This window comes from Xiphophorus hellerii, chromosome 22 (genome assembly GCF_003331165.1).
Source record: "Xiphophorus hellerii strain 12219 chromosome 22, Xiphophorus_hellerii-4.1, whole genome shotgun sequence".
Lineage (NCBI taxonomy): Eukaryota > Metazoa > Chordata > Actinopteri > Cyprinodontiformes > Poeciliidae > Xiphophorus > Xiphophorus hellerii.
In genome coordinates, this window is record NC_045693.1 from 19416066 (window position 1) to 19432525 (window position 16460).

Consider the following 16460-nt stretch of genomic DNA (forward strand, 5'->3'; position numbering starts at 1 on the left):
AGTCACTCAAACAAATGCAACCATGCTTCCCAGATCAGCACAATAGGACACATTTATTCAAACTTTTGATAATTATTGATATGTAAAATCAGTCTGTCATTGAAATAATCAAAAACATTATATTTTGCATCTATTCCTAATTAAAGATAAAATTAGCATAAGTTTTCAACACATTATGATCTGCAATTAGAAGTGATTTATCTATTCAACTCAGCTACCAAATCATTTAAAAAAATTAAATTAAATTAAATGAGTTTCTAAATATTAAGTATTTGACCGTTTGATAGTTTGAATGACTTGATGCAAACGGGATTTAAGTAAATATTTGAAATTATCAATAAAGACATTTATAAAAACAAACAGCATGCGACTATTCAGTGGTTGAGTGAGCTAGATCCCTAAAGTGAAGTCTTATGTGAAAGTAAATTTTTTTTTTCAATGTGAGCGCGACTTTCCTGTTTAAGGACATAATATCTATTAATCATTTTTTGAGAATATTTTTTTTTTCCGTTTTCACAGTACTAGGAATTTCACATAGCACAGAACACACAGTATTTTTGATTCTTGAGCAAAGCTAATCAAATTATCGGGTGGTTTATTTCATGCTTATCTTGTCCTCTGATTCTGGAATGACCCACCTGCACTAATAATCTCATAATCTCATAATATGCAAGACGGATTCAACGTGAAGCACGCACACACATGCTTCTGGTTGAGGCTTGGCTCAGGTTTTATACAGTGACCTTAATAAAGTGTGGCGTGGCCGCACAGGTTTGTCACTGTCACAGGTAAATGATGTAATTAATGAGGGTATAGCGGAGAGGATGGGAGCTGGAGTGTTTTGCTTTTAAACACCTCTCCAGCTGACTGGGTTTGGGGAGGCCCAGCTGGACAGAGCCAGCAGATCGATGCGGGGTCAGGGGTCAGTCAACCCTCCTATTATGGCCGAGGTAGCTCCCATCATCATCTGGCTAACGATGCCCGCAGGAGAGCCGGAAAAAAGAAGGAACTGCAGGGAGAGGACTCAGATTTAGAGGCTTAGGCACAAAATCTGCATTGACTCTGAAGATGTTTAACTTCTGAAGGGATGTTTTCTATCTTTATTCTGAAAAACAATTTTGAATGAAAATGATCAAATATGCCACATTGTTAAACTGCATAACACTTTTTGTGTCTCTTTTTAACAAACGAAACGTCCATGGGCTTGTTCTACATAGTTTCTTGTTTTTTTGTTTGTTTTTTTCAGTTAAGGTGATTTATTTTGTAAAAAGAAAAAAAACAGCAATCATCATCATTGCCAGCAATCATTCCCAAACAGAGACAAGTCTTTGTAGGAAGTTCATGTGGATTATGTGTCAAAGCTTTTTACCAGTTCACTTGAAAATAATTTATCTTAATTAACTTCTTAATTTAATTTAATTTAACTTAAAAAACCCTCAAATTCCTAAGAACCCTGACTTTTTTTAATTTATTTATTTTTTATTTGCAGGTCTTCCACTGGATACAGTTTTGTTCATTATTAAAATTACAGCAGAGGAACATGGAAAATCGTTCCTGGCCAGATTGCATTAGATCAATATTCTCAAAGAGCAAAGAGCCCATTAATCTAAAACTTCCTTCACATTAGCTACATTTAGCAACGCAGACCACTAACTCTTCAGTCAGACCTAACTGCCACCACAACAAATCAAACCTCAGTTTTTTTTCTAGGATCCTTGTTTCCCTCACAACTATGAACTTTTCATATTATACCAAAAAATGTTAAACATTGTAATTGTTTCAAAAGAATTGTAGATTGCTTTAAATGACAACGTAATATCCAAAACATTCTGTAAAATAATAATGACTCAAAATAAAGATAGAAAGCACATCAATTATTGATACGAATTTTACATGCTACATAAAAAAATTGTATGGGAAGAAAACCTAAAATGAACATGCTGTTACAATTAAATGGTGTAGGTGAATATCTAGAGGCTAATCCTTATATAAGGGTAAATGTACATCTTTAAAATAAGTAATCATTTCATAATTGAACATCCGATTGGATGCTCACCTTTTCTAAGCCTATTTGTGTCACCTATTTAGCTTCACAAAATTTCTAATTCACTTCAGTGTTAAATTATAGCACATTTAGTTTGTTAGACAATAAAGACAAAAAGTGAATAGTCGACACCCTTTTTTAGTCCTGGATAGAAAAATAGAAAGCAAATAAAAGTTTTATTTTATTTGCTTACTTAGAGATATTGTGGAACTTTGTGACAGACAAAACCCCATTGCTCAATAGATCTGATGTTTGACGTACTTTACCAGAAATTCTCTTCCTTGTCAAGTTAAAGCACCTTCGCTGTGCTAGTCCTTAAGAAAATATATTACATTATTTTAAGAAAACCAATGTTCTATCCCTGCTTTCCCAAAAAAAAAATTAACATAAACATAACGAAAAGTGTGTTAAGTGTTTTTCTGTCCTCTTAGAAGAACCACACTAAGTTGTTAAAAATTTAACTGCATTACACAACAGATAAATATACGTGACAACAAAATACTTGATAATTTTCAAAATAATGTAAAGAACAAATTTTTTTTGCTCACCTCCTAAACTAAATCTATTTACGTTTAAATTCAACTATTTTGAAATGCTATTCTGACTGCAATGCAGTTTGACACACATATTATCACATATTACTCCATGGTGTTTAAGGATGTGCTAGTGGATGTGCTATATATTATCTTCCAATAGACAGGCTGATCCATTACCAGCCTTCTCACGGCACAAGTGTAATGCTCGTATTAGGGCAACTGTGCGTTCAGAGGTATCATTCGGGACAATGAGCTATGGCCAGAAAGTGACAAGGCAGAAAAATGTCCCCACTTTTCCGGCTGTACAAATGACGTTTGGCCACGATAACTCACGACCGGACACTTCATTTCAAGTTGGGAGCCAGCCGGCCAGTCACAAGCTATTATACCATCTTCTTTATTTGTGGGCCGTGGTTTTGGTAGTGGGAGCCATCAAATAAATACTGCTAAAATGCCACTTCACTCAAAAATATTGGCCAATTCTTTCTTGGCCGTGACTGGGCCTGGATAGCGACCTGTTTCTGATGGCATAAACCTCCGAGAGTCAGGTGGTCGAGCAGCCGGCATTCATCACGCCATGAAACTGCCATGAGCCACCGTTTGGATACATATGCAAGTGAATGCGGCTGCCGCTGGTTGCTTGGAGCGATGCTAAGAGCTTAATAGTCAAATGAATCGATTACCAATAAATCACGGGGGAATTGCTTGCTTAGAGGAATAATCACTCATTGATGAAGATGAAATGGCTGCGAATAGATTTCAAGAATGACAATCTTTGAGGAGTAATAGTATAATTTGTCACTTGTGACAGTCGCTTTGATTGTTCCTGATATTTCTGCCTGTTGGGAATATTGGAAAGAATCTCGCTGGTTTGTTGCAGCCAGCCTGGTGTGTGTGTGTGTATGTGTGTGTGTAGCCGAGTGGTACTTCAATATGAATGTGGGGCAGTGATACCCTGCTTAGACTTCCTAATGTGACAGCAGCTTTACTGCGCGTCGCTTCATAAAATCCCACCATATCTGTTCACCCCTGTTATTAAATGAGCATTTAGCGCACCGCTGTCTGTGAATGTGTGACACAGAGACAAAGATGATGTGTGAATAACCTCATTTGTTTTGTGCGCGAGTGAAGCAATGACAGTAGGGCAGAACAAGATTAGCAAGGGAAACTAGGTTGAGGTCAGAAAAAAAATGTTGTGAAGGATCGCAATCAAACAACTTAAACCTATAGAACTTAGTGTAGTGTGTATTTAGATTCAATCCCCTTTACTCAAATAACCCCCAAATAAAATCCAGTGCAACCAACTCCTTTCAGAAGACTAACATGGTGATGACATAGGAAATTACTTTAAAAATTGGTAAAGTAAAAGTTGGTTAAGTTTAAGACAGGCTTAGGTCATAAAATAATATCCCATTTATCATCTCAGATTGCAAAAGGTATGGTACACCTGTAAACCTAACAATACATGGGGATCAGAGAAGCAGCCAAAAGGCCTATGGTATCTCTGGAGGAGCTGCAGAGAAACCATCAGCTATTAGTGGAAGATTTAATAAATCTGGCCTGTATGAAAGAGTGACCTGGAAAGAGCCATTGTTGAAAGAAAGCCACAGGTAGTCCTGTTTGGTGATTCTAAGAAACCTTGAAAGGAACATGCAGACATGTGGATCAAAACTTAACGTTTTGGCCTTTTTGGCTTTGACCACACTAACCCCTAAACGCTGATCCTGGGACAAAACCTGTACGAGGATACAAAAGACTTCAGACTGTAGTTCAACTCCCAGCAGGGCGATAGAATCCCAATAAAATACACTGAAACGAGAAAATGAAGCATATAAAGTCTATAAATACAATCCACCGTAGGCCAATAAGATGTCTTTCCATCCACCGAGTTGACACATCTATCAAATGATAAAACCTTCATCTTTACAGGAAAGATTAAGTTCAGCTGGCAAATAGTAGAACCTTTATATGAGCCATGCAGGAAATTAATCAAGGAAATGGGGTTTTGGTGCACCTATATCACATCTAATCTATCCTTTGTCCACATGTAGCCGCCTCCAAGCCTCACCAATCGAGAGCGACACGCTGGTTTTATGAAAAGCCACTTGTTCTCTGCATAATTGGGGGGTCTGACTGCTGAGTTAAATGGGAGGCGGAGGAGGAGGGAGGGCCAAGTCTTGTTGGCCCATGTAAAGTGTGATCCAGATAATAGCATTCTCATCAAAGGCGGCAATTACATTCATTACACCGGAGCAAGGCGCGCCTGCAAGGAAATTAAGTGGTGAGAGGAAAGAAAAGCTTAATATATACCTCCTTTATCCTACCCACCCCACCTCTCAGTTCTTTTACAAATTCTCCACGTGGAGCAGGAGACCTCAAGAAAAGAAACAGTCTCAGTCAAAGGAGAATAAATCTCCAAGCCTCCCCTTCACCCGTCTCCTTCCAAGAGGCTCCTGTCTGCTGTTACTATGGCTGCACTTATCTGGGATTAAAAAGCTTTTCCAGAAGGGTGATCTCCGAGACAGCTTTCTACGCAAGCATAACAAATGGCACGGAGTCTCACAAAACTGCTAAAGACCTTCTTTAAATTAAATTCTAATTTCTTTCAGGGAAAGGAGGAGTAAATTAATTGTCCAGTGTAGTGTTAAACAACAAGAGGCCTTTAAATCAAGTGATTAAGGGGAGAAGGGAATCTTGCCAGAAAGGACTTTTAAATGTGAATCGGAGCAAGTGGATAACACTGCCAGCCTCTCAAAGACAGGTGTTGTCCCTGGGATGGTTCTACATCGTATATTGTTAGAATAATAATACATATATTAATTTGCTTAAATCATGTCGGTGTACCAAAGTTTTACAGCTGGGAGCAGGTTTTAGGAGGAGTTCCCTGTGAAGTAATCTGCGACAACACATTTTGGGGACCCAAAATAGATTTTAAAAAAATAAATTAATTAATGTTTTGCAAGCAGGAGTGTACAGTGAAGCCGTTGTAGCACTATTACCTTGCAGGCAAGAAGGTCCTGGGTTTGAATCCCGGCCATGGTTCTCCTGAGGATCCATCCTCCTACAAACTATAAACATAACTTTCAGGTTAAGTGAAAGTTATGTCACCCTTAGGCATGAGCCTAAGGGTGACATAGGTGACATGTCACCCTTAGGCATAGGTGACATGCCTAAGTCCACATATATCCATATGTGTTTTATGCTGTCTATGGGTTTTCCAACAAAATCTACAAGCCCATGTTGCTGTGATATGTTTTAACCAAATAGAGGGTGTGTGTGGGGGGGTGAATTTACATGTATTTACACAACATACAAAACTCTTTCAGGGCACAAATGAGATATGATTTTTTGACCTCTCTTTTTTGTGAAAGAGCATCTAGCACCCCCAAGTGGAAGACGCCCTGGGATTGGAGCCATAGCGTTCAAAAACCTCCACTTTTTGCACAGTTCAACTTTGTAAGGGCATGACACCAAGGACCCAAATCAAGCATATTCCTTTAAAGAATTCCACATTACTGTGTAATGAGATGTGATTTATGAAACTGTTTTCAATTTAAAACCTTTTGAAAACTTTTCAGTAACTCCAAAGGCATATTTTATGTGGGGGAAAAGAAACATACGTGTACTGCAAAGAGTCACATACTGGACGCAATAAGAGCATAACCTGCTACCAGTCTCATTAGCAGAGCAGCTGCCCTTTAGCGGAACAGCTTAATGTATCTGGAATTGAACAAGTCATGAATGCAAAATTAAGTTTGACCCAGTGCTCCCCTTTAGTATTTTTAGGCGCAATAAATCATTCCTTTAGTCAAGAGGCCACAATGATTTGAAATCTCTGGAGATTCGCAGTTTTAAATGCGACCGAAGATTAGTGGCTCAATAATTTCTGCGGCAGGATTTTTTAAAAAACAAAACTATTGAAACAAATTAGACCACTGCAGTGGGAAGTGTGCTCTTTTGTCTTCTCGTGCCCACAAATCACCATGGCTGCCTGTAAATTATTCAGGAGGTTCAGGCCTCGGTAGAAACCTGAGCATAATTAAAATGCAATAAAATAACATTAGCGAGGACAGGCTGTTAGAGGGTGATGTAACTGGCTCTTCTCGTGGCCGAGGCTCAACGGAAAAGGTCGACTGTCCTTTGGTTCCGCAGGTGCAAGAACCTTCCAGAATCTTGGCAGTGATGAGACGTTCAAGACATAGCTTAAATTAGTGTAGTCTCACCTTATGCGCCATAACATCCCTCATGTTTTGGCTTCTCAAAGTGTTCATTCAAGCAGAGTGGGCGAAGCCATTTTCACTACTGGTGCGTGTGCGCCATCTGGTGTCCAAATTCTTTATTGTACCAGAAAGTGTGGAGAACTACTTGAACTTACCAAAGAATTGCTCAAATGGTAAAAAAAAATCCTTCTCATTTTACATAAGAATGACCTACTGTAAAGATCAGGTGGTAGACAGGTAGATGAACCTAAAAATGAACTCTAAATGAACAGCTCATATTGCAAAGAAAAGATGCCGGCAGGTTTACATTACTGCTGTGACATGCATGCTCTGTCGGTAGCAGTTGTTAAGGAGTAAAAGGATACAGTAGTCTCCATCTAATTGGCCGTTTATCATCTTCTCCTCTGTGGTTTTCCTACAAGTTTGACACAAATGGGGCAACATGATCTTCACTGTGCACTTAACTTGTTAATTATTGATTGTGATCAAATTTGAATGAATCTGTCAGAGGCCTCTGGACGTATTGCTATTGCCGTGCCTCATTTGACACTTGAGTATAATTACAAACTGCACATCTGAAAGTGTGTCATGTCTTATAGTATGTGGATGACAGGCTATCGGTTCATTTCATCAGCTAGTGACAAGAGATGGGTGCTTCCACTTATCTGTGAAAAATGACACCGAAGGTAATGAACAGAGGATACGGATCAGGAAATAATTACCTGTGTATATATTTCAATATAAAGAGAGCACTTAACTGACAGAATTAAGCAGGACCGTGCATAATTTTGCATATTAGTTGATCTTTTACACAGTTTGTCCTATCACAACTACAATCTTTGATGTATTTTAGTGAGACATGGTGAGACTTTGGGTGACAGAGCACAAAAAAACTAGATTAAAGATTTTAAAAGCTAAATGTTTTACTCTTTTTATCCAAGTCAAAATCTGAAAACGTGTGCCATGCCCTATTTAATTAAACACCTATTAGTACTGTCCAGTGGAAACAAATGCTTTTAGACATAACCCTAATCTGTAACTACTTCACCTGGGAGTAATTTAATCTTGGTTGTTCTGCGAAGTTCTCTGATGCCTTTTACAGAATATTAGTGAATGTCAAGTGCAAACCATCACTGAATGCAAAACTCTTTCTTGGTTGTCTTTCACCTTATAGAACACTATAACGCTATTTTCTCATCAGTTTGAACAGCCCAATGTTTGGATGATGTAAAAACAATTTAAAATGTGTAACCAAGCACATTCCTCTCTCAATAAAAGCAAAATCACAGGTTAAAAGGGAAAGAGATGTGTAAACATGGACCTAAGGTTGCCAAAGGGGGACAGCATAGTGAGTAAGACACAGGCCCAATGATAACTGGCGGAATAACACTAAAGGGGAGTGTTTTAGCAACAGTATTTAAGAATAGGCTTTACTGAGCAGTGATAGCTAGAAAAGATGTCAAACACTGCACTGGACGGTAATACTGGTGCCTTAAACAAGTTAAAAATAACCAAAATTGTAGATGCTGCCATTTTATCTACTATTGTAATTGATATTTTAATTTTTTTCTAAGCTGGGTCAACAGCAGCAGTGCTGCTGTTGACCCAGCAGCACTGCACCTGTTAACAGATTGTTTCATGCCTCTTTTGTGACACCACGGTAAGAAGAAATAGCTTGTTCCATTTTCAACTCCTCTCCTCCTTCAGAGCAATGAAGGGGTCGTATCTTTGCCTTTTGCGGTTCATGGGTTCTGTTGGTGTCTTTTGACCATGACTTTAGGGTGCATCTGGAGCAGTTGGCAGGCAGGGATAAGAATTGTCTCCTCTAAGTCTAAGGCCTTGCTTCTTAAATCGAGGTCAATCTCTGCCTCAAGTGGAGGTTTCAAGTTTCTTGGTGTCCTGCTCACAAGTGAAGGTGGGGCAGAGCAGGAAATAAACAGATGGGTTGGACCCTCAGTAATGTGGATGCTGCTTTGATTTGTTGCCGTGAATAAAGATCTGAGCCAAAACACTCTTGATTTACAAGGCCTCTGGCAGAAGCAGCAGAAATGATTTTCATTTGTCTTAGGGTAAGTGGACTTGGCCTTAGACTTGAGCAGAGGAACACTGTGATCCAAGGAGAGTTAAGAGTAGAGCCCCTCCACCCCATCAAAAAGAGTCAACTAGGTGAATGTAGAACCACAACTTTCTTGGGATGATCTATTTCTTCTGGCCAGGGAACACGTTGATCTCACAGTGAGCTGGAGAGTGTTGTTGAGTAGAGGGCTGTATGTCCCTCTAGACAAGCAGAAGACAATGATTGGTGCCGAGCAACTGCAACAATGCTACCTTACCTTCAAAGACGAAAATGATCTATGCTACAAAAAAAAATATGTGACATGACTCTTGACACAATGGGTTTGAAGAGTATAACTTTATCAGGGAAAGGGTCTGACATTCCCAAGTAAATTTTATGTTGCATTTTTTTTCAACATCTCTAGAGCAACTAAATCAAAAAGGGTGACTCACACATCCTTCGCCAGTTTCCTCTCTGACAAACTCTTTACAGGGTTTCCATTTCCCATGAGCAAGTTTAACCGTTCACTGTTTTCAAATCAGTTATGGTTTCTGTATATATTTTCCTAAAATTTCTTAATAAATTTAGTCAATGGAAGTGTAAATCTTCCTCAATGAAAATTCGATCAGACCATGAATGTTTTAAGCACAAGCATTAAGCCCAGTCTCCTTCAATAAAAATGTACTGAAAAATTGACTCTTAAAATCACACACAAGTAAGTGTGCTCTTTTTACTCTAAGGGAGGAAGTCATGACTAACTAAGAAGCAAAGACATGTTCAATTTATATTTTTATCTTTGTAAGACAAATTACAAAGCTTTTGTAATTTCTCTTATTTTAATACTGGGAACAAATTACATACATATGAACTCGGATTACCTAATTAGGGAACTTTTGCTGTAATTTGGTTGTGCTGGATTTTATTTTAGGAGTCTCAGACTAAGGGTAATGAGTGCATGCATGCCACACATTTTACATGTAAAAACATCTGTGGTTACTTACCAGAGAAAGTTATTAATTGTTACATGATAAAATGTAAATATATATGTAGATAATGATAAATAAAAAAGAAGAATCAAAGTTCACAGGAGAAATGCACCGGTATTTTATTTCAACTTTATTTGAAAAGATTTTTTTCTCTATATACGAAATTTTCTACCATTTGTGAGAGAACTTGCATCGATTTCAGAAAAACATGAAAGCAGTCTGCGAAAAGAACTAGAGTAGATTGAATTTGCAGATTTTTAAAAATTTGAAATAAAATTAAAGATATTTATTTTAATTCTAACATTAATTTAAAACTATTAATGAAGTGTTAAAGACTACGACTTTAAAGTTCCTTAATAAATAAATGAGAATGTCAATTAGTTTGGCAATTAAGTTTAAACAATTCTGACCAAATTAAAAAAATGTTGTTATAGTATTAATACAGTAGTTTGAAGATCTTTTTCGCCTCTTGCTTCTTAATGTTGTCCTTTGGGCCTTTTTACTGAGTGCAAGAAAAGCATAAGAGACGAAAACAGTTGCTGACAAAATAAAAATAAATAAAATTTGCTGCCGTTACATTCCCGGTGGGAACCTTTGTTTAGGTGTTGTGGTTTTAGGGGACGGTTTTTAACGGCGCAACATGGACTTTAACTGGTTAATTGTTTTTGATTTAGCCCGCTAGCTTCCCTGGGAAATACTTGCTGTTGTTCACATAATTGTGAGCGATGTAAGGGATTTTAGCGTACTGGAACATTCTCCCTAATCTAAACTCTTCAGTCTTTGTCTGATTTCCGGTGGAGGTTTTTTTAAAAAAGATGCTTTTCACTAACGGAGCTAACGTTAGCTGGCCGGCTAACACGGTTTTGGTAATAAACATGACGATGATGGTGATGCTGAAGATGATGAGGAGGAGCTGCGTGTAGAAAACACCGACCAGACATTGGATCGCGCCGATTTCCTGCTTGTCAATCATTGTTCTCCAGGGTTTTTCTGTCTTTGTGTCTGGCTAGCCAGTAAACAGGACTTAACACCAGTTTTTTTTTATTTATAAGAAATCATCCGGCTGTTTTTATCTTTGGAGGTTGGTATACTGTACAGTTCAACTAGATAACATTAAATACACTGACAAATGTGGAGATTACAAAACATAGCGTTTTACATGTACCTGCCCAGATGCTTTTTTTTTTTAAATCGCTTCAATGTTCCCGTTGTCCTCACTGATAAGTGTCCAAATATGTGATGTTGTTAAACAGTGAGTTGAACCTCCGTCACTTTCTTCCAATGGGGGAGGAAAAGCCGGACACGCTGGACTTTGTGAAGGATTTCCAGGAGTATCTCAGCCAGCAGACTCAACATGTCAACATGATATCAGGCTCTGTGAGCGGGGTCAAGGAGGTGGACGAGCTGCCAGCAGGTGACGTATTTCTCATGTGTTTACTGTTGTTCCATCTTGTAGCTTTATGAATGTCCCCAGCAAGCAGCAGGAATATGCTTGGTAGTTTCAGTATTAATGTGTCTAAATGTTGATCACCGTTTTACGGTGGCTCAGAAGGTTCAACAAAATGCCAAAGCAACATAGCAACAGCAAAAAGCTACAAAGGAATTTATGCTAAAACAGAAGATACGAAAAACATGCTAGCATAACTTAACATAAATCCCGTTGTGGCTTTTACATTTTGTGAAACCTTCTAGGCCACCATACAATTTAGTCAACATAGTGTATTAACAAACAACTGTATTTTTTTTTACATATTACTCCCAAGACATACTGAGTATTTTTTATTTTTATTTTTATTTATTTATTTTGAACATGAGAGTATGTCTTGGTTCAGTTTAAGTGGTTATTTAATTTCCCTTTGGGATTAATAAAATATTTTTGAATTTGATTTTATAATGCAGTTCTGCGTGTAAGTACAGTGGCTCAAATAAAGTATTTGTATCCTTTTAACATTTTCAAATCTCGCTATGTTACAGGCAGAAACGTCAATGCATTTTACTGTGATTTAATGCTAAGCACTCTCACACAGTGTGAAGAGCAATTCAGTTCAATTAATGTCAGAGATACTTTTTAAATCCCACAGGGAAATTAAATATCGCTGTGATGTTAAGGAGTTTTTCTTTTTAAGTTAAATAAAATGTGAGTGTCTGCTTTTATTCAGCCCCCTTTACTTTGAAACCACTAAACAAAATACAGTGCACCCAACTACCTTTAAGATTTGCATGTTTTAATCAATTGGTAAACCCATGTTTTAAATGTAAAAAAAAAGCTGCAATGGTATCAACGAATACATAACAAACAAAAAGATTTGTATGTTGCTTCATTTGGTTTTTGTGCAACACATTTTGGTCACAGAATGTAGCCAGAATGGCCTGGAACATCCTTCAGTGGACATATCCCTGGAGGACAGCTCAGGGATCCTGGTTGATGGTTTCGAGAGGACCTACGATGGCAAACTCAAGTGCCGCTACTGCAACTATGCCACAAGAGGAACAGCCCGACTCATTGAACACATCCGCATTCACACAGGTATGTGTTTAGAGTTCATTCCACAAATCACAGTGGTTTATGTGACATGAAAATATTTGCAAATAAATGTTGGTCCTTTGTTGCTGCTCTGTGTACAATTGTATTTCACACTAACAAGATCTCGTTTGGTCAAATTTTCTTTCTGACAAACAGGAGAGAAGCCTCACCGCTGCCACCTGTGCCCATTTGCCTCCGCCTATGAGCGCCACCTGGAAGCTCACATGCGCTCTCACACGGGCGAGAAGCCTTACAAATGTGAGCTCTGCTCATTCCGCTGCAGCGACCGCAGCAACCTGTCGCACCACCGCCGCAGACGGCACAAACTCCTGCCAATGAAAGGTGCTCGCTCCCTGTCCCATAAGAAGATGCTGAGTGTCCTGCAGAAGAAGGCCAGCTCTCTGGCCTACGGTCGACGTCTCCTCATCAACTTCAGCCCCCCGTCGATGGTGGTGCACAAAGCTGACGGGACGAATGACTTCTCCCACGAGCTGCCCCACTTGCGCCAAGAAACCTTTGATAACCAGAGCCGGGCAGCGGAGGATGGGCTCTCCTCTGACCCAAACAACCACCACCACCATGAGATGGTGATGGATAACCCCCTGAACCAGTTGTCTACCCTGGCAGGCCAGCTGGCCAGCCTTCCCTCAGAAGCCCAGGCTCAGACCCAGGCTCCGATGTCTCCAGGAGCAGAGTCCGTAGTGGACGAAAAGCCCTTCCTCATCCAGCAGCCGCACCCCGCCACCGCTCCTGTTGTCATCACGGCCAGCATGACTCGCGCCGCTTCCTCTTCCCCGATCACGCCGGAGCCCCGCGCCCCTCCACACAGTAACTGCAGTCCCACGGGCGGACCGTGCAGCGAGCACAGCGGGCGCACCAGCACCCCGAGCATATCCAACAGCCAGCCCAGCACCCCGGCCCCGGGCCAGTCCGCCCCCGTTCAGGACCCCCACGTGCTGCATCACTGCCAACACTGTGACATCTATTTCCCCGACAACATCCTCTACACCATCCACATGGGGTGCCACGGCTACGAGAACCCATTCCAGTGCAACATCTGCGGCCACAAGTGCAAAAGCAAGTATGACTTTGCCTGCCACTTCGCTCGGGGGCAGCACAAGTGATCGAAGAACGGGGAAAAAAACTCTTGAGAACTCTTTTAGCACACCGCTTGTTTTTACTTACTAGGAATTTTATTTATTGGTCTTTTCACTTGACCTGTATGTAGCATAGGCTTTTAAAGTTACACTTGCACAGGGCAACGTTGGCATTCAGAACATTATTTTTTAGGTATAGCTAAAGGTGGCCCGTTCTACTGTATTACAACGGAATAATCAGTGTTTTTGACATCTCAAGAATTTATTTGCGGTGGTGGTAGAAGTCACATTTATTCTGGATCCATTTCCCTTTATGGTTTAATTATTTGGAATGCACTGGATTTGACTCAAATTTACATATATGGATACATTTTTCTAAATATTCGGTCAGTTTTCTATGTTGAATTTTAATCATACAACGTTTTAATTAATTTGTGAACAGAAAATTACATCAAGTTGAAAGTCACCTGTGCTTAATGGAGCAACATGAGTTTTCCAGCTTATAGTTTTAAATTTGCACTCAACACCTTTTCCTTTTTTGAACAACTCAGTGCCCATCAGAGGTTTACATGCACTCAGCTTTGTATGCATGTCTTTGATTTTGGGTGTTTCATTTCAACGATTTAATGATTCATTTGAACTCTTCTCCAAAACGGATTTATTATAAAACACGAAACTTTAGTCAACTTCAGAAACACAAATCGGGTCTACACTGTTATGTTTACTGTGGTCAAATTATATATACAGTCTCATATATAAACACACTCCAAATAATATGTATTTTAATGTCCAATACTGCTTGCAGTAAAGGACGTTGCAGGCCCAGTTCTGGCTGAAATTCTTGCTACTGTTCGAGTCAGCATTGATTGTTTGTTTTAATTTTTTGCTTTTCTGGTTTAAATGCTGCTTTAAAAGATTGTCCACAAATTTAGAGTTGAGGTCTTGCTTTTGAACATCTATCCAGAAGAAATAAGTTTTAAAGATTCTGAAACCATTTTTTAATAGAATATTTAATATCATCATAATGTTGAAAAAACAAAAAACAGTTTTGGCAAAATTTTAAGCGTCTGAGCTAAGTCAGCATCACCGATGGCTCCGCCAGTTTGAAATTTGCTCAAAGATAAATGAACTTTTGCAATTTAGAAAGAAAACTGTCCATTTTTCAGCCAGGACTGGACCTAAAGAAAGCATGGCCATGACTGCAAAAAGTGCATCAACTTGCTGCAGCATATACATCTAATTTTGACATTATTTGTATTAGAAAACACTACACTGAAACGTTTTTTTTTTTTTTAAATTCACTGTCGTTTTGTAATCATTCCACCTTGGGGAAAAAAAAACTGTTCAGCTAAACCATTAACTGCCTTATTTGAGGTGTGTGCCTGTGTTTAGTGCTTGTAAACATCTGACTTGGCACCGAACAAATCAGGCGATCCGGTTTTATATTTTTACGTCTTTGACAACACCGCAAAAATAAATTCTCCACTCACCCAAAGTTACTTCTACTTATTTCTCAGATATTTGCAGTTGGCCTTATTGAAGCCGTGTTGAAATTATTTCTGTGCTTGGTGCATTACTACGATTTCTTTGCAGTGCCTGGCATTGTCACCTTTTTTGTGTCAAAAGTTTGAGACGACTGTCATTTTAAAATAACTATTTCCTGTTCTTATTATAGCAGCTAGACCCAGAACCTTATGGATAACAGAAGAGTCGGTTGTTGCGGTTTGATTGTGGTTGCCGTGATTGTATTTCTCAACATTTTACTGGCCAAAATTTCATCTCCATGAATGCTGCTAACTAACCTAAGAGTTTATGCCAGCTCTGTCTGGAACAAGAAAGTGGCATCAGCAGTGAAACCTGGCCAAAGCTTGTATAAGAAGGCTTTTGGTCAGGAAGTGTTTTAAGGTTCCTCCATCATGATGGCGTGGTTAACTTGGTTCTTTTAAGTCGTTTTGTCAGAATTTAATTTTTTTTTTTTTTTACAGCATCATGTCATTGTCTGACTTTTTCGACAGTGTATGAAGTCATTTTGTAACAAGTGTCTCCGTATTTAAATACAAAATCAAACTCGTGTCTCATATGAACACTGTTTCAGGATTGCCACGTAGCACGATCTAGCCTTTGGTAGTTCTCAATGAAATTGTTCATTAAATATAAGTATCCCAGTGCTTTTTACTTTGAATATTTATTGAGTATTATATTCTGAATGGTTGGATAGATGTTCCATGTCAAAAAAAAAAAAAGCTTAACTGTGTTGGCTGTAAGACTTCAGCAAGGTTGTCCTTTGTCTTGGGTACTGTTGTCTGTTGCTTACCAACACATGTAGAGGGTGTAGCTGCTGTTTTTAGAAGCACCACCTTGTTATTGTTCCTAAATTTAATGGAGACATTCAGTAAAAGGCTGCCTTATGTTCTCTGTCTGTCGTAGATTCATGAATGTTAAACTTCTGACCATCTCCCTGAGCTGAGATGGCAGAAGAGTTTCTTGTGATATGGATTACTAATTTATAAGTAAAGTGTTTTCTAACTGACTTGAACTTTGCCTCGTTTTTTGGTGGGTGGGGGTTTTCCTTTTTTTATTTTGTCTTTTTCCAGAATGGGGGGCTGAAAATCTGTTTGGACAAATGAGGGATGTTTACTGTAGGGTGTTGGAAGTGAAGGTCTGACCGGTGGTGAAATCTTGGGTTCAGGAGGAGCGGTGCGTCAGATCCAATTTATTCATATCGCACTTTTCAAGATAAAAATCACAAAGTCCTTCAGGAAACAAAATAGCAAATGCACAATACAAATTTGAGCAAAAACTGAATTAAAAAAGCTTAGTTTTTAGCTGGCCTTTAAAGGAAGCCACTGATTCTCCTGATCTAACAGGAAGTTGGTGTGTTGTGGTGTTCTGCTTATATGTTAAGCTATAGGAGATGAATACAATAATTATTCATGTTTATCTGAAGTATTTATGTCATGATGAAGAAGACCCAAAGCTAAAAAGTGAAGATCTAGA

The 16460-nt window shown here is 38.9% G+C and overlaps 1 protein-coding gene across 1 annotated transcript; it reads left to right on the forward strand.

Moving 5' to 3' along the window:
• The first annotated feature begins 11102 nt into the window (after positions 1 to 11102).
• Positions 11103 to 15999, forward strand: ikzf5 (IKAROS family zinc finger 5). The gene is made up of 3 exons (XM_032553872.1): positions 11103 to 11256; positions 12196 to 12369; positions 12523 to 15999. Exons 1-3 carry the CDS (start codon positions 11124 to 11126, stop codon positions 13488 to 13490), a joined length of 1275 nt encoding a protein of 424 aa, XP_032409763.1. The 5' UTR covers positions 11103 to 11123; the 3' UTR covers positions 13491 to 15999.
• Positions 16000 to 16460: the final 461 nt, after the last annotated feature.